At 53.8% G+C, this 24,577-nt stretch overlaps 10 protein-coding genes across 10 annotated transcripts; 5 read left to right on the top strand and 5 right to left on the bottom strand.

Moving 5' to 3' along the window:
* Positions 1-2,358, top strand: SEPMUDRAFT_141981 (glycoside hydrolase family 78 protein; the record flags this gene model as incomplete). Its single annotated transcript, XM_016902982.1, has 3 exons — positions 1-432; positions 609-2,179; positions 2,340-2,358. The coding sequence occupies 3 exons, from the start codon at positions 1-3 to the stop codon at positions 2,356-2,358; spliced, it is 2,022 nt and encodes a 673-aa protein (XP_016759866.1).
* Positions 2,359-2,481: 123 nt separating this feature from the next.
* SEPMUDRAFT_149643 (uncharacterized protein) lies at positions 2,482-4,523 on the bottom strand. The gene is made up of 3 exons (XM_016905684.1): positions 4,476-4,523; positions 3,588-4,174; positions 2,482-3,539 (listed from the first exon to the last, which is right to left on the bottom strand). Exons 2-3 carry the CDS (start codon positions 4,049-4,051, stop codon positions 2,621-2,623), a joined length of 1,383 nt encoding a protein of 460 aa, XP_016759865.1. The 5' UTR covers positions 4,052-4,174; positions 4,476-4,523; the 3' UTR covers positions 2,482-2,620.
* Positions 4,524-4,717: 194 nt separating this feature from the next.
* Positions 4,718-6,831, top strand: SEPMUDRAFT_156696 (uncharacterized protein). Its single transcript, XM_016907689.1, has 2 exons — positions 4,718-5,276; positions 5,326-6,831. The coding sequence occupies exons 1-2, from the start codon at positions 4,926-4,928 to the stop codon at positions 6,391-6,393; spliced, it is 1,419 nt and encodes a 472-aa protein (XP_016759864.1). The 5' UTR covers positions 4,718-4,925; the 3' UTR covers positions 6,394-6,831.
* A 124-nt stretch (positions 6,832-6,955) lies between these two features.
* SEPMUDRAFT_86913 (peroxisomal copper amine oxidase) lies at positions 6,956-9,292 on the bottom strand (the record flags this gene model as incomplete). The annotated part of the gene is made up of 2 exons (XM_016910427.1): positions 6,956-7,471; positions 7,588-9,292. The coding sequence occupies 2 exons, from the start codon at positions 9,290-9,292 to the stop codon at positions 7,035-7,037; spliced, it is 2,142 nt and encodes a 713-aa protein (XP_016759863.1). The 3' UTR covers positions 6,956-7,034.
* A 403-nt stretch (positions 9,293-9,695) lies between these two features.
* On the bottom strand, positions 9,696-11,119 carry SEPMUDRAFT_149640 (uncharacterized protein). Its single transcript, XM_016905683.1, has 2 exons — positions 10,707-11,119; positions 9,696-10,633 (listed from the first exon to the last, which is right to left on the bottom strand). The coding sequence occupies exons 1-2, from the start codon at positions 10,948-10,950 to the stop codon at positions 10,035-10,037; spliced, it is 843 nt and encodes a 280-aa protein (XP_016759862.1). The 5' UTR covers positions 10,951-11,119; the 3' UTR covers positions 9,696-10,034.
* A 1,770-nt stretch (positions 11,120-12,889) lies between these two features.
* On the top strand, positions 12,890-14,201 carry SEPMUDRAFT_149638 (uncharacterized protein). Its single transcript, XM_016905682.1, has one exon. The coding sequence runs from the start codon at positions 13,138-13,140 to the stop codon at positions 14,179-14,181; it is 1,044 nt and encodes a 347-aa protein (XP_016759861.1). The 5' UTR covers positions 12,890-13,137; the 3' UTR covers positions 14,182-14,201.
* Positions 14,202-14,222: 21 nt separating this feature from the next.
* On the bottom strand, positions 14,223-18,811 carry SEPMUDRAFT_149637 (multidrug resistance protein 1, 2). Its single transcript, XM_016905681.1, has one exon. It carries the CDS (start codon positions 18,478-18,480, stop codon positions 14,449-14,451), a length of 4,032 nt encoding a protein of 1,343 aa, XP_016759860.1. The 5' UTR covers positions 18,481-18,811; the 3' UTR covers positions 14,223-14,448.
* An 852-nt stretch (positions 18,812-19,663) lies between these two features.
* Positions 19,664-20,570, top strand: SEPMUDRAFT_108589 (uncharacterized protein; the record flags this gene model as incomplete). Its single annotated transcript, XM_016900744.1, has 3 exons — positions 19,664-19,825; positions 20,229-20,248; positions 20,291-20,570. 3 exons carry the CDS (start codon positions 19,664-19,666, stop codon positions 20,568-20,570), a joined length of 462 nt encoding a protein of 153 aa, XP_016759859.1.
* A 391-nt stretch (positions 20,571-20,961) lies between these two features.
* On the top strand, positions 20,962-22,965 carry SEPMUDRAFT_149636 (uncharacterized protein). Its single transcript, XM_016905680.1, has one exon. The coding sequence runs from the start codon at positions 20,985-20,987 to the stop codon at positions 22,797-22,799; it is 1,815 nt and encodes a 604-aa protein (XP_016759858.1). The 5' UTR covers positions 20,962-20,984; the 3' UTR covers positions 22,800-22,965.
* Positions 20,962-24,349, bottom strand: SEPMUDRAFT_66960 (uncharacterized protein). Its single transcript, XM_016909769.1, has 2 exons — positions 23,034-24,349; positions 20,962-22,963 (listed from the first exon to the last, which is right to left on the bottom strand). The coding sequence occupies exon 1, from the start codon at positions 24,217-24,219 to the stop codon at positions 23,125-23,127; it is 1,095 nt and encodes a 364-aa protein (XP_016759857.1). The 5' UTR covers positions 24,220-24,349; the 3' UTR covers positions 20,962-22,963; positions 23,034-23,124.
* Positions 24,350-24,577: the final 228 nt, after the last annotated feature.

The raw sequence follows: 24,577 nt of genomic DNA, 5'->3' as shown, positions 1-24,577 counted from the left end.
ATGTTTCTTCCAACCGTCCTCCTCTCGACTCTAGTAATCTTCTCCTCCTCCCCCTCCACCGCCCTCGCCCAGTCCTGCTGGCGAGATGTCGTCTGCACAGGACCAACCGAACAAGCCTTTCCCGGTCCCTGGGACGAAAACATCTACGCTCCTTCCTCGCGTCACATCCAGCCCACCAACATTCTATGTCTCGAAGATGGCGGAAGTTTGATTTCCGAATATTCCTCAAACGCGATACCACCTCTGCAAGGGAACGGCAGCGCGTTGGTTTTTGATTTTGGGAAAGAAGTCGGTGGGATTGTTACGGTGGTGTATACGACTACGGGTGGCGCGGGAGCGTTGGGGTTGGCGTTTACGGAGGCGAAGGATTATATTGGTTTGAAGAGTGATTCGAGTAATGGACATTTTGCCGGTGGGAATGTGGATCAGTCTGTAAGTTCTTCGATTGGAAATGCACGCACTTTGAGGAGGGGATATTCTTCTCTCGGAGACGCTTCATTGGGGCGCGCTGAGCTTCCATTAGAGGCAAGACATTGCTGGAAGAAAGTGCGCATTTGATTTCCCAGAGATAAAGATGGCTAATCCTTCGACCTGGTATTTCCTTCTAGTGTAATGATGGTGCTCTATACGACAACTTCACCAATGCTGGGGATCACTCATATACCATGGACCTGCCGCATCTGCGCGGAGGATTCCGATACTTGACTCTCTTTCTCCTGACCGACGAATCCTCTTCTTCTTCTTCATCTCCAACCTCGCTTTCCATCACAGATATCAGTCTCGAAATCGGATTCCAGCCAACATGGTCGAATTTGCGAGCCTATCAAGGATATTTCCACTCCAATGACGAAGAGCTGAATCGCATCTGGTATAGCGGTGCATACACGTTGCAGACCAACTATGTGCCCACGAATACTGGTCGGTGGTTTCCAACTCTCTCTGCCGGCTGGGCGAATAATGGATCGCTGTCTAATGGGTCTACCGTCATTGTGGATGGAGCGAAGCGCGATCGGGCGGTCTGGCCGGGAGATATGGGAATCGCTGTCCCTGCCAGCTTTGTCTCATTGGGAAATGATTTGGAGAGTGTGAAGAATGCTCTTCAGGTCATGTATGATTTTCAGAATGCCGATGGCTCATTCCCAGAAGCAGGGCCGCCTCTTCTCCAACAAAGCAGCGATACGTATCACATGTGGACGATGATTGGAACGTACAACTACGTGCTCTACACCAACGATACGACTTGGCTCGAATCGAATTGGCCGAGGTACGAGCAGGCCATGGAATACGTCTACAGTAAAGTCCTACAACCTCTCGGCCTCTTGAACGTCACCGGCACAAGAGACTGGGCTCGTCAAGCTACAGGAGGCAACGCCTCGGAACCCAATATGATCCTCTACCAAACCCTCAAAACCGCAACTTCCCTCGCCGACTGGCTCGGCCGTACCGATCTCAGCTCCAAATACTCCATTCGCGCCACCACCCTCGTCACCGCCATCACCAACCACACCTACAACGCCACCCATGGCGCCTTCCGCGACAACACCACCTCCATCCAACTCTACCCCCAAGACGCCAATTCCATGTCTCTCCTCTTCGGCGTCGTCCCACCCGACTCCCCCCTCGCACAAAACATCTCTCTCCGCCTCACCGACAACTGGACCCCGATCGGAGCCGAAACGCCCGAGTTACCAAACAACATCAGCCCCTTTATCAGCTCCTTCGAAATCCTCGCCCACCTCACCATCGGCCAAACACACCGCGCTCTCAATCTCCTCCGTCGCACCTGGGGTTGGTATCTCAACCACCCCAACGGCACACAAAGTACCGTCATCGAAGGCTATCTCACCAACGGATCCTTTGGATATCGCAATTATCGCGGCTACAGCTATGATACTTCGTACATATCTCACGCGCACGGCTGGAGTGCTGGTCCCACGAGCGCTTTGACGGAATTTATTCTCGGACTGAAAATTGTGGAGAGGTTGGGAGTGAGGTGGATGTTGAAGCCGCAATTTGGTGATTTGAAACATGTTCAAGGTGGGTTTGTTACTGGTTTGGGGAAATTTCAGGCGGAATGGAACATTCTTGATGACGATGAGGAGGAGGGTGCTCGTGGTGGGGGGTATGAGTTGAGTTGGAATGTTCCCGAGGGGACGAGAGGGACGGTGGTTTTGCCGGCGTTGAGCGTGGGGAATGGAAGTGCGGTGGTAGTAATTGTGCAAGGGGGGTTGGAGAGGAGTCGGGTTCTGGGGGAAGAAGAGTTGGTGTTGGAGGTGGATGGGGGGATGGGGAATGTTTTGGTGCAAGTGGAAGGTGGTGAAGCTGATACTACTACGTAGCTACATGTACCTGACCTGAGATGTACGATTGGCCGAATGCGAGCTTGTATGCTCATTTCCCACGTGCTGAACGCAAAAATAGAGATACACAACACACAATGAGCATTCAGAAGTGAAGAGAGTGTGCGGCGACAATATTCGATTTCCTCGAGTCATGGAGGTATTGATTCGACTCATGTCAGCTACATATGCGCAGCTACTATTTCTGAGCATAAAAACTGCATTCGACGCTACGTGTGTCTACTTCGCACACTTGTCGTTCGTTCCTCATGATAGTCCTGCTACCGGAAGTCGACGGCTGGGAAAAATCGAGCGCCGCCATAGCCCTTGGCGATCACGCTCTGCACGTCCACATTTCCTCGGTTCGCCCAGAGCTTCAGCAAGATAAAGCGACCAGAGACGGGAGGGTCGAATTTGATCGCCACTTTATACCTGCCTCGCCGAATGTGAAATCGTGCCCGCGTCACATGAGGATCACTGAGCCCGTCGTCATAGAACTCTGTGCCATCTGGACACTCGTCATCCGGTCGGCGCTGATAGTACGAAGGACCATAGCCAGCTTCTGGTCCCTGTGAATACGACGTATCACGCTCATCCAGTTCGTCCGGCGAACCTGCCATGTTCGTTCGTGCCATCATGGCATCCAAGCGGCGCAAGTTGTAGGAATCGTTGGAGCGCTCTTCACGAGGTATGCCAGCCCACCGAGCACGGTCCCGATCCCAATTGTCTACTTCCAGTCGTCGCCGCATGTGGCGGAGGCGATGGAGGCGGAAGTCGAGCACCTCCTGAGAGGAACTCTCTTCCGGACCGGGTTCTTCGTCGCTCAGGAAAGTGACCGGCAGAGCTTCTGGCCTGTCGAATGGATCCTCCGCTTCCCTCATCCATGGCAGTTCGCAATGAGGTTCTGACTCGAGACGAGAATCGTCGCCATAGTACGAGTCGTTAGCGAGATCATGTGCAGCATCTGCGCGAGCTGCGTAGCTTGCTGAGTCCCTCTCCTCGAGTGCGGCGCCCACCTCGGGGTCTCGGAGGGCATCCGACAAAGTGATACGTTCTGATGAAAGAGGACGTCTATACGTCCCTCGCCGATTTCGATAGGGAGGAGTGTGTATGCCGTTCAAGCGGGCATGTGGCGGCGGGTCCATGTACTTTTTCAAGTCATCCAAGGTCATTCCCACGTAGACGAGGCCTTCACGAACACTGCAGATGGTCAGTAGCGTTCAGGAAGAGACAGGCGGGAGACGATACGGAGCGGTGAAGCCGTGTTCAGGGCCACAGACATAGAGCTTCTCCAAGCAAAAAGGCGAGTCGTCGGCGTGGCGCAGCACAATACCACTGCTGGGTCTGTCCGAGCAATACACGCTCTTGTCGTGGCGTAGCAGGTTATCAGAGCCCAGATACGTCTGCGGATAGCGAGGATCTCGATGTTCACCACCATCACAACTGATAATCTCCAGCTGCAGCTTACCGGGCTCGACTTGGCCATGCTGTCCGTACTTGATCGGCTGCTTGGGCGGCAGAGAGGGCTCCGAGTCGAGTCTCCGCCGCTTCGGCCGGCGGCGCCCTGTACTGTTGTCGTTCCACATGCCGCCTCGATCATCCGAACCAGGCGAGCGATGACGCCGGCGCTGCAGCGGAAATCGCGGTGGTGGCCGGGTGGGGGGCGGCGGACGTGCTGAGGCCCCCATCTCTGCCAGATCGCTGGAGGTCATGTCTGCAGTGGCCTCGAGAGCGTGGTGGAGGCGGTTTCGGCGACTTCGGGGCGTGGACGTCGAGGTGGAGGTTGGCGTCGCGGTGGTGGTCGGTTCTGAGGCGGGCGGATGGTCATATTGTCCCTTCACAGTCCCACATCAGCTGGCCGCTCTCTCGTCTGTCTCTCTCTCTCTCTCAGATGAGCACTCGCTGGCTGCATGCATACTCGCAGAGAAGTGAAGGGCCTCGAATCAGGCATGACGACGAGGTCGTGGGCGGCGGGGTGCGGGCGGGCAGGATGGTGTCTCCCTCATCAAGGAGGGTGCGGTGAGGATGGAAGTGGTGTGGTGTGTTGCAAATGGAAGTGTGGCTGGCTGTATCTCGTGACCTGGACGGGCATTCAAGACATGGCATAGAGGGGCAGTGTAGTAGCAGTGGTAGTACCTCCGTAATGATGTTAGTTACAGTATAAGGTACGGATATACCTTCACCATCGATTCAGCCGGAGCTGTGGGAGGACCAGGTTGCAGGCGTGCGCGTACTGCCGGAACTTTGTGAATAGGCGTGTTGGACGACAGGGATCTGAGCCCTACGTCGAGCCGCCAGTGGCTTGGCAACATTCAATCAACACAGCGAGTCAGCACGTTGTTTGCCCTACCTCTAGGACATCACATACCACAACTCGCCCTCCAGCCACCTCATCGTCCACCACTCCATCATCACTCGCCACATCACTGTATCCATCCCCGGACTGGACATCTCTTCGGCCTGGACAGCGCGTCAATTATCATCTCCGGCGCAGCGGACCTCGTGACAACTTATACCAAAATCACTGCCATCTGAAGTGCTAAGAGGCCGCCACACGACCGCAAAGTACCGAGTCTCAACGTGAACATGGCGAATTCCGACACAACAATGTCAAACGGGCCGAATCCCTCGAATGGTAACAGCACAGATGTAGCTGCTACGAACGGGGCTTCCGAAAGCACAGTCGCGCCTGGGCTGAGTGCCGACGAAATGGCACTTTACGATCGACAGATCCGTCTCTGGGGTGCTAAGGCTCAGGAGCAAATCCGAAAAGCAAAGGTGCTGCTGGTATCGCTACGCGCGGTGGGCACTGAAATCGCAAAGAATCTGACCCTGGCGGGCATCCAAGAACTCACGATCATCGACAACGAGGAGGTGACGGAAGATGACATCTTTGGCGCACAGTTCTTCTTGCGTAAGGAGGATGTCGGCAAGCCGGTCAGTCGTATGTCTCCCAGTGATTGGTTCCACACTGACTCTTCAACAGCGTGCCGAAGCAGCTGCTCCTCGAATCCAAGAACTCAATCCTCGCGTTGCCGTCAAGTCAGGAGGAAACCTGCAGGACCTGCTGATGAAAGCGACGACAGATCCGACGTACTGGACTCAATTCAACTGCGTGATTGCTTGTGATCACGACATCATGACCCTCTCCAGCATTAACATCGCAGCCCGGGTCGCTTTACGTCCCTTCTACGCAGCCGGTATACACGGCTTCTACGGCTACATCTTCGCCGACTTGATCGCTCACGAGTTCGTTGTGGAGAGAGAAAAGCCGAATCGTGAGACAGCCATCGCGCCGGAGACCTTGACCCGGTCCGTTGTCAGCGTCACCACTCGCAAGGAGAACAACGGTAAGACGACGGAGATCGTGAAGAAGGCGGAAATGTACTGCCCTCTCCTTCTGGCCAATACGGCGCCGTTACCAGTCGAGATCACCAGCAATCGGCGAAAGCTCAAGACCGTGCCTCCTCTGTTGCCCTGCTTGCGTGCATTATTCGACTTTCAGCGTGAAAGCAATCGGCTACCGGACGTAAACAAGGAGGACATTACGAGATTCACGGAACTGGTGAAGCAGAAGACAGCAGAGTTGGCGCTGCCACTGGACACTCTGAACGGAGAGTTCTTGAAAAGCTTCATCCAGAACATTGGCGCGGAGATCAATCCAACTGCAGCATTCGTTGGTGGACGCCTGAGCGAGGATGTGATCAACGTGCTTGGCAATCGCGAGCAGCCTATTCAGAACTTCGCTCTGTTCGATGGCGAATCTGTCGAGGGCCGCATCCTGAGTCTATTCAGCGCGCCGCCAGAACTTCAGCCGCCAGGACTGGCTGTATACAACGCACCGCTAGGAAATGATGTGCCATTGAGCAACGGAGCCCTTGGTACGACTCACTTCGGCGGTAATGGCACAATGGATCTAAGTGGCTCGCAGCAGCAGAACGGACTCGATTCTGCGCCACGTCTTCCTGACGCTGACCCCGCTACCGCAAACGTGCGCACTATTGGCAATGATAATGCTGAATCTGGCCCTTCTGGCACTGCCCCTTCATACTAAGACGCTATAGCGCGCATTTTCGGACTCCAAGGAGCGCTGTAGCACACAAAAATGTTCCAGACTCAGGCGACATCGGCAGATGGCGTCCGAACGTAACAGAGGCAAACGAACGAGCAGAGCGACGTGTATCACGCATGTCCCGGAAGGAAATGGGCTCAGTGGATCCTATTGCTCTCAGCAAACGGTAATATTTCACTTTTTCAGCCCAATTAGTCCTTTTGCGCGGGCCAAGTCCCAGTTGCAGGGTCGCGCAAAATAAAAACGGCCAATCGTGCAGCCGATACTATCGGCGAAAAGTAGCTTGTGATTACGAGAACCCAAAAGTATGTAGGCAGTGGAAGTAAAGCTGGCTTGCCACTCATTTTCTCTCTGTGACACTTTAACACAAAAGGGATGCATGCGAAAGAAACAGAGCAGAGGCCAATCACACACACACACAAAGTGTGACTCACGTTTGAACGGCCTTTGTATGGCGCCTGTAGAAAAATAGGTAGAGAAATTTTGAGAGCTCATAAGAGAGTAAGCAAGAAAAGCAAAAGAAAAAAAAATGTACAGAAAAGTGGTTGATTCCTCCCAAGAATACGAATATCAAAAATTTCCAAAATTCTCTCTCTTTGTTGAGAATTACCTACCTCTCTCTCTCAACACCCACCACTACCACAACCCTGCCCCCCTCCCCCCTCTTTCTTCTCTCCTCCACCAAAAGCCAACCGACTAATCCCATCCACAATCCCCTTCACCCCCGCCGAACTACCATCACTCTTCTTCCCCGCAGCAGCAGCAGCAGCAGCAGCAACAGCACTCGGCGTACTGGACCACGAAGGCGGCACATCCAACGCCGGATTCTTCAAGAAGAAATTTCTCGGCCGCAACAGCACCGTCATGGGTTCCGCAGGCATGACAGGATAATCTTCGGGAGCGGGGAAATGCGTCAAACCGAATGTGTGCCAGAGCACAATATCTTCGTTGTCGAGAGAGATGTGTGGGTTGGAGAAAATCCAGGCGGGAATTCCTTGGGAAGGTGTTCCGGAGGTTTGCGGGACGTGGCGGCCTGCGGGGTGGATTTGGTCGTCGTTGTCTGTGATGGGGTTTTTGGTGAGATGGGCGAGGTTTAAGGGGGAGGGATGGAGGGAGGGAGGACGAGAGAGAGGTGGTAAGGAAATGTGATGGAGTGTAGGTATATTGTTTGCTTACATTTGGTGACGTGGACGGCATGTCTGGCGAAACCGGCACGCTTCCATACGAGACTGCCTTCTTTGGGAAGCAGTGGTGGGACTTCTCTGCTCACGAGTTTGTATGAGACGGGCTTTTTGCTGTATGCGTTGATCTTGTTGGTGTTGGTGATATCCCATGTCCGGCTGGTGTTTCCATCATAGTCACTCCGCGCTGTGCTGGGAGTCTCGAGTTTGGTTTTTTTCGCATAAAATGCGTTTCCATACGGGTTTTCTTTGCTGCCAACTGCACCCTCACCCCGTGCCGCATCGACTTGGAAGATGGTGTTGTTGGGTCCGTCAATGTTGGGGTCTAGTCGTAAGCAGAATAAATGTTGGTGGTTGTGCGCATTGACGCCAGGATAGACTTCCGTTCCCCAGGGCGCAGCTTCTTCGCCTGGAGCAAGAGCATAAGTATTCAAAATGCCGGTAAGCTTGATTTCCAGCTGGATGGTTCCGTCTTGGTGGAAGATCCAGTATACACAATATTCGTAGTTGGCGGCAGTAAAGACGTGACTAATGATGAATTTGCGAGCACGAGTGACAGTGCAAGAATCATCACGGAAATCCGTGTGCTTAAACAGGATTCCTGCGTCTTCTTCGTGAATGCAGATGGCGTTTTTGATCGTCTGTGGTTCTCCGGCTCGATTGACAAAGTCGGCGTCCATGTAGTGGATGGCGCCCTTGCAATCACAGCCGATAGCCAGAGAGTTGGTCATGTAGCCACCGCCATATTCTCCAAGATCAAAAGCATGCTTGCGCTGGTGTGGATGTTCGGGATTTCCGTATGGGACGACCATCTCCGCGAGAGACATGCGCCAAAAGACGGGTCGCACATTGCCCTTGTCGTTGAAGGTGATATTGGAGAGCACAATACCCTCCCGGTAGTTGAAGCCAACGTGAACTGACCAATTCTGCCACTTGAGTATACGACCATCAACTGTGAACGAAACGCCCTCCGGTTGAGAAATGTGGATGGGTTTGAGGTCCGTTCGATACCCGCCCTCATTCTCGATAGCATCGGCATGGTAATTGATCGGAGGCGCAGTGTTCAGAGGTCGTCTCTTCTCGGGCACATCGATGTGGATGATCTCTTGCGTATCCGAATTGTAAATGGGACAGAAGTCGAGCGGATAAGTGTACTGGCTATCATCGACGTGCGGTCGGTAATACATCAGAGCCTGTTGCAGGCGCACACCTGAACCAAATCGCTCATCATAGCCAATGGTCCAGGGATCACAGTAGACTTTGTGCATGTCTTGGGGCGGAATGCCAAGAATACCGCATTGCTCGATGACCTTGCGGTCCTTTCGTACCACCGTCTCCACGATCTGCAAGTCTTCCATGGTAATGAGAGGCTGGACGCCCTCTGTCAGCTGCCAGCTCACAAGTCTGCGCTCTTGCAGATTGACCTGGCCATCGTAGACCTTGCTGCCTCTCCCGATGGCTACAATGTCTGCAACACGATGTGGTCTGGGCGCTGTTTCTGGGGAAGCCAGCCATTTCATCATTTCTGCTTTCCGAGGTTCCCAGAGCGTGACGGCATTGAAGTGAACATCGGGATGCTCTCTTCGGACAATGGCCACCGCTGCCGCGATTTCTTCGCTGGAGAGGGGATCGAAGGGATGTATTGGAGTCGGCTGGCCCGTGACATGCGCCGCCATCTGTTGAAGTCGTTCGAGCACCATCTTGGCCTCTGTGGGTGGTCACAATTACAGCCTGGATGGCAGAGGTGCAGGTAGTTGTTGTATGAGCTGTATAGGCTGGGGGTATATGGGGGATATCGAGAGGCGGCAGACAAACGGACAAGACTACGGGACCGATATACTCAACTTGTACATGATATATACCTAAGATACTAAGGTAAGGTATGTCTCGATGCAGAGTAACAAAGTACCCCACCTAGGCGATGATTCGCAAGTGTTGTAACTCCACTTGTACCTAACTCTACCTTACGTATCGGAGGTGCTGGTGGCATTTCCATTGGCATGGGTTTCTCGGCGCGGCGGCCGATAAGAGAGCGGGAGACGAGAACCTCCACCTCCGCGCAGATTTTTGCCCTTCTGGGGAATCCATCGAGAACGGGACTGTGGGAGATCTATCGGCGCGCGGTACGAGGTGGTCGTGGTGGTGGTAGGAAGAGGAAGAGTAAGAGGAAAAAGACGACTACGGTCTTCCCTTCGCGAGGTTATATACCACCTGCATACCAGAGTCTAGAAGTAGAAAGGTGCAGCCTTACAGGTAGTATTATCGACCAAAACCCCCCGTGTCGCGACATTTTGAGCAAGTTCCGTGATGGGATGGGCTCCTGCTCTCAGTCTCCGGTATCCGTGTCCGTGTTGCTTACACACCCCCGCAAGCGGCTTTAAACCACTCGCAATGTTGAATCACTCTATCCATCTGTCGTCTATGTACCGCTCCGTCAAATATTCAATTATGGCCATAAGGCGCGCTCCCGTGCAACTCCTGCGGCATATGCGACATGGCTAGAACGACAGGCAATTCCTGACGGTCCTTGTTGGACTCCAGTTCCGCTGCAGGACTGGGGAGCTCGGGGAATGCCTGTTCTCTGTCGCCCGCTGCCATCTTCTCCCTGATATCCCGATTTCCGTCAAGCTCCTGAGAAGGTCCCTTAGAACCATTGTTCGCCGCATTCGCACCACTGGCCCGCGATCGGCGTCGAGCAGACCAGAGCATCACTGCGCCTGCGATGAAGAAGAGCGCACCCGCCGCGACACCGACACCAACGCCAGCTTTCGCGCCTGGCGAAAGAGCACTGTGACCGGATGCTGCGCTTGTAGCCGCGCTGGTAGCCGTGGTTGGGGAAGACGTGCTTGTTGTTGTCGACTCGGGAAATGTCGAGGAGAGAGACTGGGTGGCCGTCGTGGACGCGTTCCCAGAAGACGCAAAGGGAACATCGCAGCTGTCAACACTGAAGGATTGAATGTTGGGACCTCCCACATTGGCACACACATTCACCCTCGCTGGCGTCGCATTGTCACTGCAATATTGATCCGAGTAGAGTGTGACTAGGTATCGAACGAGCTTCGTCAGCTTGGCCAACCGGTCCATCACAACGCTTCGGAGACGGCCCACACATACCGGTACATCCAGCGTCAATGCCGATTACCGTGAGGCTGCTCGCAACAAGAGGCAGACTTTGGACGCAGTTGTTTCCATCACTGGTGGCATCCTGCGGACTCGGGTTCCATACGTTGTCTTGCGCCGCCTTGGACGAGCAGTTGGTGCCATCATTGAATAGGGCTAAGGAAAGAGCGGTACTGCTGTGAGCCAGACGGGAGCAGAGACCCAGCACCAAGAAGACGCTGATAGTAGCAGTGGCCATTACGTCGAAATGAGCGAGCAGCAGTCTTCAAGAAGAACCCCAAAAAAATCACTTGCGCAAGAACAGGTTGCTGATCATGGCCGTCATGAATCCTGCGAGAAACCTCTCCCATCGCCCTTCGTCAGGCTTCCTGTGTGTAATTATCGGGTGACCAGCATCTGCGGTAAGCTGTACAACCACCACAGTCTGCACGAGTAGCAGTGCCCGGGCACCTCCTGTACCGCCGACTCGAATTATCTCGCGTATGCACTACTCAGCTTAGGTGGTCTCCAAGCCTGAATACCTAGGTACATACACCTCCCACAGCCGCTCGATAGTCCATCCGCACCCCCCTGTCCAGCGTATAGGAGGACGTGTTTTTTGATTCCCACCGGGGTCAAAATCGCGAAACACCTTTATTTCGCCGCTTGCAAGGTGCAATAACCCACTTTCTTGATCATCGCCAGGTATTCTGCACCTAAAATGCGGGAACTTATACCTCTTGGGTAATTTTCAAGGTGCGGATAGACTATCGAACGGCGGTGGAAGTTGTGTGTACCTATAGATAGCCGCTGGAGGCATCTCACACCTCACGTCCATTGGTGCGTCTTCGAGAAACCTTGCACACGACTGACAACAGATACAGGTACAGATCCAATACAAGCCACAATATAAAATTCCCACGCCACCTGTAGGAGGAAGCAGGAGTGGGGAAAGGTGTTGCGGTACACGATCGGGCCATCCTCAGCTCTCGAACTGATATCACCCCTGTTGCTATCCTTTGTGAAGGAATAGATTGGTGCAGTCCAGCTAAGCGCTAGTGGATGTGCGTTCCATCGACAAAATGTTCAATGCCGTGCAACGCCGATGCACACACCAATATGCAGCAATGTGTACGCGAGATCCACTTTGAAGCTTCGACCTTTTTTGTTCATGCGCAAGGTAGTATGGGTCTGGTCAGCTTCTATGATGTTTCGTCGGCCAAGAGCCGAAGGATTCTCGAAGGATTCTCGAAGGAGCTGTGATCCCCGCTCTTCCCGGGCGTCTCAGCACTGTGAGCAGGAGTATTTCTTGGCCATAGGTACGCAAGCGCTCTATCACACTCGATTCACTTCGCAGCAGGTACAGGGGAGTATACCGTATGACAGCAAATAGAACCTGTGTGAGTAGGTACACATACCGTCAGGTAGGTAAGGTACCTTACCTAAGCAAAGACCACACACCACCTGCAGCTTGCGAATGGCATCAACATATCAGTCAGACGCGTCGACGAGTATGAAAAACGGTACATATTGCACTGAATGCCATCTCACACTTGCTCAGGTATTCTCAGTGCAATCATGCCTCATACCTAGGTAATGAGTGAGTGAGGGAGTGACATCAGGATCGAATATGTCCTCCCCTCTCTCTCTCTCTCTCAATTTGTATGGCCATTTGAATACAATGTGGCCGATGTATGCGCAATATAAGAGTGCCCGTAGTGGAATTCAGGTGATGAAGTGAAGGCAGTGGATTTCAAATTTCCTGTCGAGGACGCACGGACGGGTGATGTAAGCAGGGCTCCTGCCATCCCACCTCACTTTTACCTGCGGTACTACCTACCTTCTACCTATTTATTGATCGCGACTGCCATAATCCAAACTGAAAGTGGCAGCAAAAATGGCAGTGACAGTCCACACACACACAAGGTAAGTGCGATTTTGTTTGCCCCCTGCTTTCATTGTTGGACGGGGCAGGGCACGGCAGCACCTCGTGTAAGTCAGGTAACCACACGTGCCCGGTTCTTTCCTCCTCCTCCTCCTTACACTTTGCTCCTGCCTCTGCTTCTTCCTCTCCTGCCTCCGTCGAACAAGAACAATCTCCCGTCCCAACGCTTTCCTCATCAGGCCACCCGTGGGAGGTAGGCCGACCGTCTTCCCCTCTCACTGTAATCCACTCCACTCCACACCACTCCGCTGGCCTGCGTCTGCCGCCTGCCGCCCGCCATCTGCCACCTGCCGCCTTGGCCCCGTCAATCCGCCTCCCGTTGCTGAAGTTGTGAGCAACTGCATTCTCAACCTACCTATACCTTACCTTAACTACATACCCAACTCAGGTCCATCGTTCGAGAACAGTACAGCACTTCCATTTACAGTACAACTAGGTAGGTAGAACTAGCACAGGGCGTCCGTCTGCCACCCACGGGGACAACCCAAACCCAATCCCATCATGCCAGTCAATACAAGCCTGCAGGACGAAATCGAGCTCAGTACGGGAGACATCCACAGCGACAAGAGACTCCTGATCTACTTTGTTGCGGGCAATCCGGGTCTCGTGGAATACTATCGCCGCTTTCTGGAGCATCTCCAGAAATGCTTGCAAGGCCGCCATGAAGAAGTTACCATCTATGCTGCGAGCCACGATGGCTTCGAGTTCCACGCTCCCATGAACAGGATCAACGAGGGTAGTCCGCCCTTCTCCCTCGAACAAGAAGTCCATTGTGTTCGCACGAGACTCTCGTTGAAAGCTCGACAATTGGCACAGAATGACCCCCGACCCATTCATGTCATCCTCGTCGGTCATTCCGTCGGATCATACATGTCGCTCGAGACGATCGAGTGGTGGCAACATCAGCCTACCGAACAATCTCTCTACACGATACAAGGTGGAATCTGCCTCTTCCCAACTGTCGTCGACATCGTGAAAAGTGACAAAGGAACCGCACTGCGCCCTCTTCTAACCTTTCCCTTCACCGGACATGTGCTTTCTGGCTTAGCGACATGTTGCAATTGGACCGGACTTCTCGATCACTTGACGAGCTGGCTGACTCCGGGTCCTGATGGTGCAGCGGTGACGGCTGCTCTTGCGAGAAGCGATCATGGCGTGAGACAGGTCATTCATATGGCGAAAGATGAACTCGCCACCATCAAGGAGGACAAATGGCATGCTGAAGACTTCTGGGGCGTGGTCCACGATTCCACGGGCGGCGAAGCGAACGCCGCCATGTTCAAAGATGAGCGCGAAGCATCGAGCAGTATTGCTACCGCTTCCGGGAAACCGAGGACGAAGCTCTACTTGCTCTTTGGCAAGGACGACTACTGGGTGAATAACACGAGTCGAGACGATTTGATCAGCACGCGCAGTGGGAGGCATACCACCATGGAAGTTCTCCACAACAAGCCGGAGATTCCGCACACCTTCTCCCTCCATCCAGACCATTCAGACCATGTAGCCGAGAAGTCCGCGGCGTGGATCGAGGCATTGGAGCTGTGATACCGAGATCAGTATTCCCACCAAGGAAGGCAAAGATGGATGCGAGCGAGAATTTATTCTATGACTGTAGAATATGTAACCATCTGCCGTATGCTCGCTCATCTATCCCTCCAAGACTGAAGCGGCTGCGATATATGCGCGTCTCAAGCCAGACAGCCACCCAGCCAGCCCACTCTGTTTCCATGGACCATCCCTCGCCAACGCCAACGCTTCCCTGTTCAAAAGCATTTGTGCGCAAAAAAGAATCCTCTCCACCGAAGCAGCCTGTTAATGCCTCCCCAGACTCTGCAAGTTCACCAGCTCAAAATACCTCCCCTTTTTCGCAATAAGCTCACTATGCCTTCCGTGCTCCACAATCCTCCCTTGATCAAACACGTAAATCATATCTGCCTTTTGAATCGTCGACAAGCGATGCGCCACGGCAATCGTCGTCCGTCCCTTGGCCGCTTTATCCAACGCCGCCTGCACAATCTTCTCCGACTCGGAATCCAGCGCCGACGTCGCTTCATCCAACAACAAAATCTTGGGATTCCGGAGCAGAGCGCGCGCGATGGCGATGCGTTGTTTTTGTCCACCGGACAACATACTTCCTTTACTCCCCACAACGGTGTCAAAGCCCTCGGGGAGGGACAGGATGAATTCGTAAATATTCGCGTCTTGGCACGCTTGCACAATGGATGCTTCTGGCACGTCTTCGGGCTTGGTGTCTGCTCCCAACAGGATATTTTCGCGTATGGTGCCTTGATAGAGCGTGGGTTCCTGCGAGACGAGCGCAAGATGGGACCGGTAGGAGTTGACGTTGAGTGTGGAGATTTCTTTGCCGTCGACGTAGATGCCTCCGGAGAGCGGTCGGTAGAAGCGCTCGAGCATGGCGATGGTCGTGGATTTCCCGCAGCCAGAAGCACCGACCAGAGCGACGTATTGGCCCCGTCGGACTTGGAGGTCGAGACCCCGTAGGACGGGTTGGTCAGGCCTGGTGGGGTAGCGAAAATGCACGTCGCGGATTTCAATGTCTCCTTGCACGTCCGTGAGGGTCTCTCCTTCGGTGGACCACGTGTCGATGTCGGGCTGGAGATCAAAGAGTGTTCTCATCTCGGCAGCGGCGTGTCGGGCTTTGCCCATGTCAGGTGCCATGTTGAAGATGGAGCCCGCCGACTGTGCTCCAAAGATGACGGCCGAGAAGCAGAGAAAGAACTGAAACATGTCGTACTCGCCGCTGCTGATGAGTTTGCTGCCATACCAGAATCCGAGCGCGATGCACAAGAACGTCAGACTCTGTGATGCCGCGTACAAGCTACTGGATTTGAGGACGGAGCGGAACGAATTCTTCTCTTGTTCGACAATCTGCCCATGGTAGTTATTCCAGACATCGTGCTCGCGGGTCAACGAAGCGACGGTTCGAATGGCAGAGGTTGCTTCACAGGCATACGAAGCAGATTGCATGTATGCTTTCTTGGATCGCGCTTGAAAGCGGGTCAGCATGAAGAATCGAAGGAATCCGCACGCGAGCACGACCGGTACGGTGGAAATGCAGACTAGCGCGAGCTTCCACCCGATCGCGAGAGCGATGATGAAGCCCACGACGAGTGTGGTGGTGACCAGGAGAAGCATTCCGAGGGAAACGCCAGACACTCCTGCGAGATGGGTGGTCTCGATACTGAGGAACGAGGTCAGAGCGCCAGCGGAGTTTTCCTCCTTGTCGAAAAAGGTAATGTCTTGCCGGAGCATGGCACGGAACGACTTGTCTCGAGCGCGGTGGACGAGCTTCTCGCTGCAGAAGGCAAACGCAATGCCTTGGATCACGTGGCTGACGAACATCACCATGGCGAGCATGAAGTACATGCATGACCAAAATGTGGCTTCGGAGCGGAGCTTTCCATAGTATGGCTCTGGCAGGGAGAGGTATGTGATGGACTTGGCGAAGAATACGGCCTGGACAGGGTTGCCAGCGCCGCAGATGATGGAGAAGACTAATCCTAGCAGCATGTACTGCCACTCCGTCTTGTTGAACGAGGCAACGAATTTGATCAACGTCCAGAGGGAGTAACTTCGTGACTTGCCACCCTGCTTCTTGTTTGCGAGCACCTTGCTCGAAATGGACTGGTGGGACTTCGAGCTGCCAAGCTCAAGATCGTTAGTATCCTCTTCATCATCGACACTCTCGCTCTGCAGCAAGTTGCGATCCTTTTCGTTGAGAGGCGTATGTTCTTCCTCCTCCTCCTCTCCTTCTAGCTTCTCATTCTCGGCAGCGATCTTTTGCGCTTGCACGAGACTGCTGTACGCGCCATTCTTCTCCAAGAGACTATTGTGTGTTCCCTGTTCGACGATACGTCCTTGTTGCATGACCACAATATTGTCAGCATCGCGGATGGTGCTGAGACGGTGCGCAATGACAATCGTCGTTCGTCCTTGTGCGGCCTTGTCTAATGCTGCCTGTACCACGCCCTCACTCTTGGTGTCCAGGGCTGAGGTCGCCTCGTCGAGAAGGAGAATCTTGGGGTCGCTCACGATGGCTCTGGCGATGGCGATACGTTGTTTCTGACCTCCGGACAGGAGGAAACCACGTTCGCCCACATTGGTCTCATAGCCTTCTGGCAATTGACAAATGAAATCGTGGGCGTTCGCCATCTTCGCGGCCTTCTCTACCAACTCTCGAACCTTTTCGGCCGGTAAATTCTCGGCATCGGTTCCAATGAGTCCATGTCGGATGTTGTCGGCGATGGACGTGGCAAACAGTGTCGGCTCCTGCGACACCAGACTGATTTGTTGTCGGAGCCAGCGCAGGTTGAGGTCTTGCACATTGACGCCATCCAAGAACACTGCGCCACCCACTGGGTCGTAGAAGCGCTCCACCAAGCCCACAATGGTACTCTTGCCAGATCCTGATGCTCCAACTAAAGCCGTGGTCTTGCCAGCAGGCACTGTCAAATTGACATCCGCCATGACCACCACTTCTGGTCGCGAAGGGTAGATGTGCTTGATGTTGCGCAGCTCGACGACACCCCGCAACTGCTCCAGCTTCGTGCCTTCTTCGGAAGTTGGGTCGAGCGGTGAGACGCGATCAATCGTGCTGTAAAGCTTCGAAGCTGCTGCGATAGCGGTGGTGAAGGCTTGGATGTTTGGGGCTACGTTGCCCAGCGCAAAAGCACCAATCATGATGGATAAAATGATCGTGATGATCGAAGACAAACTGGTCTCTCCACGCACAAGGTACTTGCTCCCCAGCCAGAAAGCCAATGCGTAGGTCATGTACGCGTAGCACATGAGGATGCCAATCATGGCGCCTGTAATGGCCTTCATGATGAAACCAGACTTCTCTGCGATCGTCAAGTGCTTGTCGTACTCCCGTGCTAGCTTGTCCTGTGTGCCAAATGCGATGGCATTTCGGATGGAGCTGATCACTTCTTCGGCCACGGTCCCACCTTCCGCATAAGAAGACAGGGAAGCCTTGTTGTACTTCACGATGAACTGCCCCAGAGCGCCCATAGTGAGGAAAATAGCAACAATCGACGAGGTGAGGATGAGCGTGAGTTTCCAGTATTTGGTATATCCAATCACGTATGCCGCGATAAAAGTGGCGACTGCTTGCAATGTCAGGCCAACCTTCTCCGAAATCCCATCCTGCACCAAGTTTGTATCGGCAGAGATTCTTGTCGTAATTTCTCCCGCCCCAAGCTTGTCGAAGTATCCAATGTTTTGTCGCAAAATACTGGCCAAGTAATGTTGTCGGATCTTTCCACTGATGTGTTCACCAGTATAGATAAAACCTACCGTCGCGATATAAGTCGCTCCGAACTCAGCAATTGCTAAGTAGACGAAGTAGAGGGTGAGTCTGCCAATCTCGCCTGAGAATTCCGAGATTGGCACAGTTCCCTGGAAGTATCCTTGAAATGTACCGGTCAATGTACCAAAGATAATGGTCATGAGAGGTAATGCCGCTCCTCCTGCAATGGCCATTATCGCGCTCAGTGTCATGACGAGGAGGTCATTGGTTGTGGCGTATCTGAACAGTTTCGCATATGTCACCTTCACTGTGGGTATCTCCAGCTGCCTCCTCAATATCGCCGCCTCGTGTTCCGGTAAGTGTGCAAACGCATCTTCATTCTTCTGATCATCCTCTCCTTGCTTCGTCTCTACTTTCGAGTCCAACTTGCGAAGGGGCGGTGCTGGCTCGATGGGTAGCTGGGTGGGAAACGGAGTTTGGCCAAGCATGGCCTTCTCCTGGTCGGCTACATTGACCTCATGGTGGGAGCGCGGAGTGGCACTCGAGCTGTCGCCCCGGGGCTGCTCCGCGACCATAGTAGTGTGACGACTCCAGTTGCAGTAGACGGCGTCTGAAGAGTCGTGACGGCCGCCTGGCCAGGCCGAGCTTGTGGTTGTCTCAATAGGGCACTGGATGTAGCCGGTCCAGTGTAAGTACTGTGTGAGGCTTCCAATCTGGCCCTGATACCGGTCCCAGAGACGGGAGGTCTCGACCTTGTATGAGTGAGAGCACGGGCACGAAGTCGTCGGCCGATGTGACAGGCAGAGACAATCGTCAGTGCCAAACACACTGCCAGTGCTGATTTAGAGGCGTGAAGAAGGGCAAAACCTCGGAGTCGAGGTGTCGTTGGTCTAGTGCAGCAGGGCAGCAGAAGGGACAGAAATAAAGGAAAGAATAGAACTTGCCAGGACGAAGGCGCGAGGCCTTATTACGGTATCAGAAGATCATCTACCACCTACAGTCAGTCCAGTAGTACCGTGCAGGTGTACGGACTCAGTTACATCCGAAGTGTCGTCGCGGCTGGCGTCTCGCCGCTGCGGAGAGGTGGACAACTAGGTACCTAGGTAGGTCTGGTCAGCTCGCCCCCGTCCGGACGGGCCAATAGCTGTCGTGCACAGTTCGCTTGAATGCGATGTATGCGAGAGGCAGCCACACATGCAAACCACGATCGGAGCCACTCCACACACTGTCACATACACAGACACGAGCTCGTGGTCGATTCCGAAGCACATCCATCCACATCCATCGACATCCAGCGTGGCTGCGTCTGTCTCACAGGCTGTGCATGTGCTCTCCATCAGACCATCGTCTCCCTCCCAAATCCCTCGTTCAGCATGTTCAATTGTCCATGAGCATGACATGGCCATGCATGTTCCCACGCTGGAGGCTGGAGGCATGGAGGAGGAGGAGGCTCACACTACTGTACACTCACAGGAGGAGTGACCACTGACCACTAGCTCCTACTGACCATGGAGAGAGGTCTGACCGTCTGAGTCGTGTGCGCCGGGTAGTTCTAGTGCATATCACTAGAATAGTGTAGCGCGCACGTGGCAGGCATTCGTACTCTGGCGAACGTGCCGTGCCGACACTTGCTCAATCAGCCCGACTCAATCATGATGCCGCCGCAACAAGAACCACACCAGACACAGGACGGGCAAAAGACGGCCCCAGTGAACAATATGAATAGCTGACCATGATTGGCCGGATCATGTTGCGTGAATGGCCGAGGCTGCCTATCGTCTGTCCATCGCCAACAATGTCACTTTGGGCTTTGGCACCGCCGCCACCCTTTCCTCCGAGGCCTACATGCACCTCATATGGGGGCAGTGGGCAGTGGGCACGCAATCTGGGTCAAATGTTGGTTCTGTGGGCTCGTACAATGTACGAAGCGGGTTGCTGACAGAACTCTAATTCCACAACTCCACGTCGCCTCTCCTGTCCACTCGTTTCAACCATCATGTATGTGTATCTCGTAACGAGACTTGCATGTGGTGCAGGTCACGTGTGGATAATACACAGCGAGGATGACTGGTCGTGGAGATGGGCGATGAGAGAAGTTGAGAAGGATGTTTGGTGCACGCGAGTTTCAAGCTCCGAGACATCAGACGGCGGCCTTTGATGTAGTGGAAGACCCATGTATGACTAGGCTGATCATGCAACTGCCCGCTTTGGAGTGAGGTTGGGAAGTATACACTATACAGTACATACCTAACCTTACCTACATACAGTAGGTACTTTTTTCTGCCCAATAATCGGCAATCCCGCACGTACCTAGTACATGTAGGTCTTCACGGCCATGCGGTGGTGAGTATCACTGAGTGGTGACGACGACGACTTGCGCTTCAGGCGCGCGCACTCCAGCGACCAGGCGAAGAGATGGAGTGCGCGAACGCAATTCGAAGTCGAGGAGAAGTCATTGGAAGTCATTGGAAGTCATTACACCCGCCCGCCCATTACAAGACAATCGAATGATGCTGCAATAGCCCGCTCCACTGTGCGTGTTGCACCAAGTACAGTTCACCGCTCGTGTTTGTCGTCACGGGATCCTGCAGAAACACAGAAGCACAGAAGAAACAGGAGCTCGTCCTACGACGCGTCGTTGCAGACGCGTGAACCGCTCCCATAGGTATCATACATACTAGGTAGGTACCTTATATGTACATGTACATATCATACTTCGTCGTAAAGACACAAATTGGAGGGGATTCTGTGCTCGCCCTTTTGGACATCTGGAATGAGGGATGAAGCGAATGTGGTCCCCCCAAATCTGTTTGTTCATGCAAGGCGGCCTGTGAAACCTGGAAACGGCACTTTCGATATGGCAGTCGCGCTTTCCATAGGTATCACCTCAATTGGCTCCCTTCCTTCCTTCAGCTTCTCCTCCTCCAAGACAACAACGCGCGACGGCGTCACTTTCATTTTCACCACTCTCGTTCACTTCATTTCTGTTGCCATTGTGCACTTCCACTCCCTCACACCCTGACACCCTCACATCCTCACACCCTCACACCCTCACACCTCACTCACTACCCCACTGACCATGAAGTCATTCGCTACCCTCACTGCTGCCCTCGTGGCTACCACACTCCCTTCGCTGGCCGCCGCCAATTCCATCTTCGACATCTTCAAGCCCCGTCAAGCAGCCCCGCAGAGCTGCCACGAAGGCTCCGTGCTGTGCCCCGGCTGCGATGGCAGCAACATTACAGATGGTACCGGTGATCTGTGGACTGTTACCTGCGACTTCGCCATCGAGGCGGTCCACGAAGAAGCTGTCGCCGGTGACGTGACCACCAGCACCTGCTTGGATGCTTGCCACGACATGGACGAATGCGTGGGAGTCACCTTTACCCCCAACGGTACCTGCGTCGTCGCTGCTGGACAGCAGAAGGGCTTGAGCTACTCCAGTGGATACACCAATCTCGCGCGTCTTCCTCCGACTCCCACCGCTTCAGGAGTCACCACCACCAAGACTTCTGCATCGTCAACATCTACCAGTGGCGAGTGTGATCTGGATGGCGACGAGATCTGCCCCAAGTGCTCTGGTCAGGTCGCTATCGATAGCAAGGGAAATGCCTACCGCGTTCTCTGCGATACTTCGCTCAACTCCAACGGCAGCTACTCGCCTCAGGATTGGATGTCGCCCGAAGCTTGTCTCGAGGAGTGTGACAAGCTCGACTTTTGCACTGGTGTTACGTACAACGAGGAGCGAAACTGCGAACTCGCCAAGGCTGGCCCAGTCACTGTCTCCGACAAGTCGTTCACTGCCTTCCTGCCACTGCAGACTGCTGCACCCACCCCAGCTGCACGTTCGGTCACTAGCCAGACATCTCTGAGCGCTACCACGGTTGGTCCTACCTTTTCTGTCTTGCCAATCAACTCCGGCTGCAACCCCTCTGCAGTCAGCTGCAACGAATGTGATGGCTATCAAATTACCGATAAATTGAACGGATCCTACACGGCCATTTGTGCACGCGAGGCGATATGCCTTACCACTGACCCCCAAGGGGAAGGCACACAAGAGCATTGTCTGGAGCGGTGTGACCAGGATGTCACATGCTTGGCCGCTATGTGGTCGCCAGACTCGCTCCTCTGCAACCTATGCCTGCGTGGTTTCGAGTTGGGTACGGCTGCCGGAGACTTCCCCTACGTGATTCTCGCTGTCGACGTCGATGGAAAGGCGAACGACGCCATAACCACCAGTACGACCTCTGTTGAGCCAACTTCAATCACCACTCATCCTACCACGCTCATCACTTATCTGCCAGCTCCGTACCCGACTGAGACTTCTTCAGATTCTGGACCTACATCGACGCGACTCGGAAGTCTTCCACATAGCAGCAACACTACGACATCACAAATCCCATCAATCACCCCGAGCCAATCACAGGTAATTTGTCCCGCGTCAGACAATTCCGTCTACGTCGACCCGAGTTCGAAGAACCGGTACGTAGTCGGCTGTGACAACCGCTTCGACGCTGCGCACTCGGCCTACACTACTGCTGCCGACTTCGAGGCCTGTGCCGCTCAATGTACTGCCTCTTGCGATGGATTCCAGTTCGGTGCCTCGAGTCGATGTGGTCTTTACACCCATGTCACCTTCATCGGCCCCGCTGAGGGCTGGACTGTTGCCGCACGTGTCAACCAACTCAGCACAGCCATGCCATACACTGCCACATCGTTTGATGTGAGCGCAGTGGTGAGTGCGCGCGCGAGCACGATTGCAACACCTAGCTTCACCTTTGCACCAACCGCTGGCGCGTTCAGCTATGCTTCGCCCATGTCGAGCGCATTTTCGACGAGCCGCCGCTACAACGTCACGGTTGCGGCTCAGTCACCTAGCATGACTCTTGTCTAGAGAAGCAGCCGGGACCGCTTGCGGAAAGCACGAAGGATGGAAATGAAGTACACATCACGCACCTCAACATTACGTTCGCCAGGGGTGTTGTTGAACAGGTGTCTGCTGATCAGCACGGCATGGGCCACGAAGTGAATGTATCATAGGCATGAGCTGCACAGGTCCTACAATGGAATCAGTTGTAGTTCAAGAAACAGAGATTCAAATGAGAAAACCCCAGAAATTTCGACAGACCTCTGAATTCAGCGTCGTGTCCGTGTTTAAATGTATACATGCGGGTAACGCCCCGGCGCCGTCGCTAATGTCAAATGTCTCAATCCCATGACTAATTGAAACGTTGTCGTTTTGAACTATGCCCACGCTCCTCTGCGAGTCTCTTCCGCTCGAGCTCTTCTTTCATGATGCGCTCCGCGTTGCTCATTTTCTTCTCGGGCTCTGCTCGTACTACATCTGTCTTCTTTGCAAAGGGATTCTTCTTCGCTAGCGGATTGATATTCTTCTTCTTCGATGCCAGAGAAAGTGAAACTTTGGCAGCAGCAGCAGGAGGAGGAGGTGATGGTGGTGCTTCCGGTTTCACATCTGTCTCCGCCTGACCATCCTCGTTATTGTCTTGCTTGTCCTCCCCTTGCATCTTCATATCCGCCGTGGAGAATGTCTCGATTGCTACAGGTACGCCTTCTAGAGGCTGCTGATCGATACCACTCACATCCTTCTTCTTCTCTAGCCCCTTTGCACCTTTTAAGCTCAACGAAACCTTGACAGGCTCGAGCACCTTGTTCTCTTCTTCTCCTCCTGCTGCAGCCAGATCACCACCGCGCTCCGCCCTCTCCTCCTCCGCTTTCCTCTTCCGCTCCGCATCTTTCCTCTCAGCCTCTTCCCTCGCCCTCCGAATCTGCTGCTCCAGCAACCTCGACTCAATATTCTCATCCCCCTTCGCCAAACGATCCTTTTTCCGAATATCCTCTTTTCTCCGAATCGCCTCGGCACTATCATCAATCCACGCCACCTCCAACCCTCTCTCCCCTTCCTCCACCCGACAAATCCCCTCTTTACCCAAATATTTCGCAAATTCCGTCAAACTCGGCCATTTGGTACTATTCATATGCACATGTTCTTTATCCTTGATATACTCATTATAAAACTGATTCAACGAAATCTTCTTCTCCCCATGACCCGTACGCAACAATTGAATAAAATCTCGTTGGAATTGTCGTGATTTTTCGTTAATGTATCCGCGAGCGTCTTCGCCCACGATTTGCATGTTGCGGTTGTGTGATTCCGAGAGTGTGTGTTGTTTGAAGCCGTTTTCGTCTCGGCATTGTTTTTGACACGGCTCGCACCACCATCGCAGGCGTTGGAGTCCTACCATTTTGGATTTGTTCGCGATGGCTTTGGTTGAGCCGGGTTCTGCGCGTCCCATGGTGGATGCTGTGGTGGGGAGGGTTGATGGGCTGGGATGGGCGGCTTCGTTGCCTGGGGTTTTGAGGGGAGCGGGACAGATGTGTCTGTAGGCGGGTCGAGGTGGGCGATGGAGACGTTCTGAGGTCGTTATGGTGGTTGGCGCATAGTCGCAAAGAAAGGTATAGCTGAGCTGATAGATGGTAGGTGGAGTCCTACAAACAGGCTTTGCGGGATGGGCCGCTGGCTACTTCTTCCACCTGTTTCCGCCACCTTCGCCACATTCACATGCCAACAGGCAGAGGTGAAGACAGCTTGCCTTAGAAGGTACCAGCAACAATAGAAGATCTCTGCAAGTGTTGAACTCACATATACATGTA

Source organism: Sphaerulina musiva (assembly GCF_000320565.1).
Source record: "Sphaerulina musiva SO2202 unplaced genomic scaffold SEPMUscaffold_6, whole genome shotgun sequence".
Taxonomy (NCBI): Eukaryota; Fungi; Ascomycota; class Dothideomycetes; order Mycosphaerellales; family Mycosphaerellaceae; genus Sphaerulina; species Sphaerulina musiva.
This window is presented reverse-complemented; position numbering and strand designations above follow the sequence as displayed.

Coding starts and splice junctions, on each gene's coding strand:
- SEPMUDRAFT_66960 (XM_016909769.1), bottom strand. CDS start 24,219: ATGGGACGCGCAGAACCCGGCTCAACCAAAGCCATCGCGAACAAATCC.
- SEPMUDRAFT_149643 (XM_016905684.1), bottom strand. CDS start 4,051: ATGACCTCCAGCGATCTGGCAGAGATGGGGGCCTCAGCACGTCCGCCG. Junction 3,540..3,587: donor GAACACGGCTTCACCGCTCC/GTATCGTCTCCC, acceptor GACCATCTGCAG/TGTTCGTGAAGGCCTCGTCT.
- SEPMUDRAFT_156696 (XM_016907689.1), top strand. CDS start 4,926: ATGGCGAATTCCGACACAACAATGTCAAACGGGCCGAATCCCTCGAAT. Junction 5,277..5,325: donor AGGAGGATGTCGGCAAGCCG/GTCAGTCGTATG, acceptor ACTCTTCAACAG/CGTGCCGAAGCAGCTGCTCC.
- SEPMUDRAFT_149637 (XM_016905681.1), bottom strand. CDS start 18,480: ATGGTCGCGGAGCAGCCCCGGGGCGACAGCTCGAGTGCCACTCCGCGC.
- SEPMUDRAFT_149638 (XM_016905682.1), top strand. CDS start 13,138: ATGCCAGTCAATACAAGCCTGCAGGACGAAATCGAGCTCAGTACGGGA.
- SEPMUDRAFT_149640 (XM_016905683.1), bottom strand. CDS start 10,950: ATGGCCACTGCTACTATCAGCGTCTTCTTGGTGCTGGGTCTCTGCTCC. Junction 10,634..10,706: donor CATTGACGCTGGATGTACCG/GTATGTGTGGGC, acceptor TTCGATACCTAG/TCACACTCTACTCGGATCAA.
- SEPMUDRAFT_149636 (XM_016905680.1), top strand. CDS start 20,985: ATGAAGTCATTCGCTACCCTCACTGCTGCCCTCGTGGCTACCACACTC.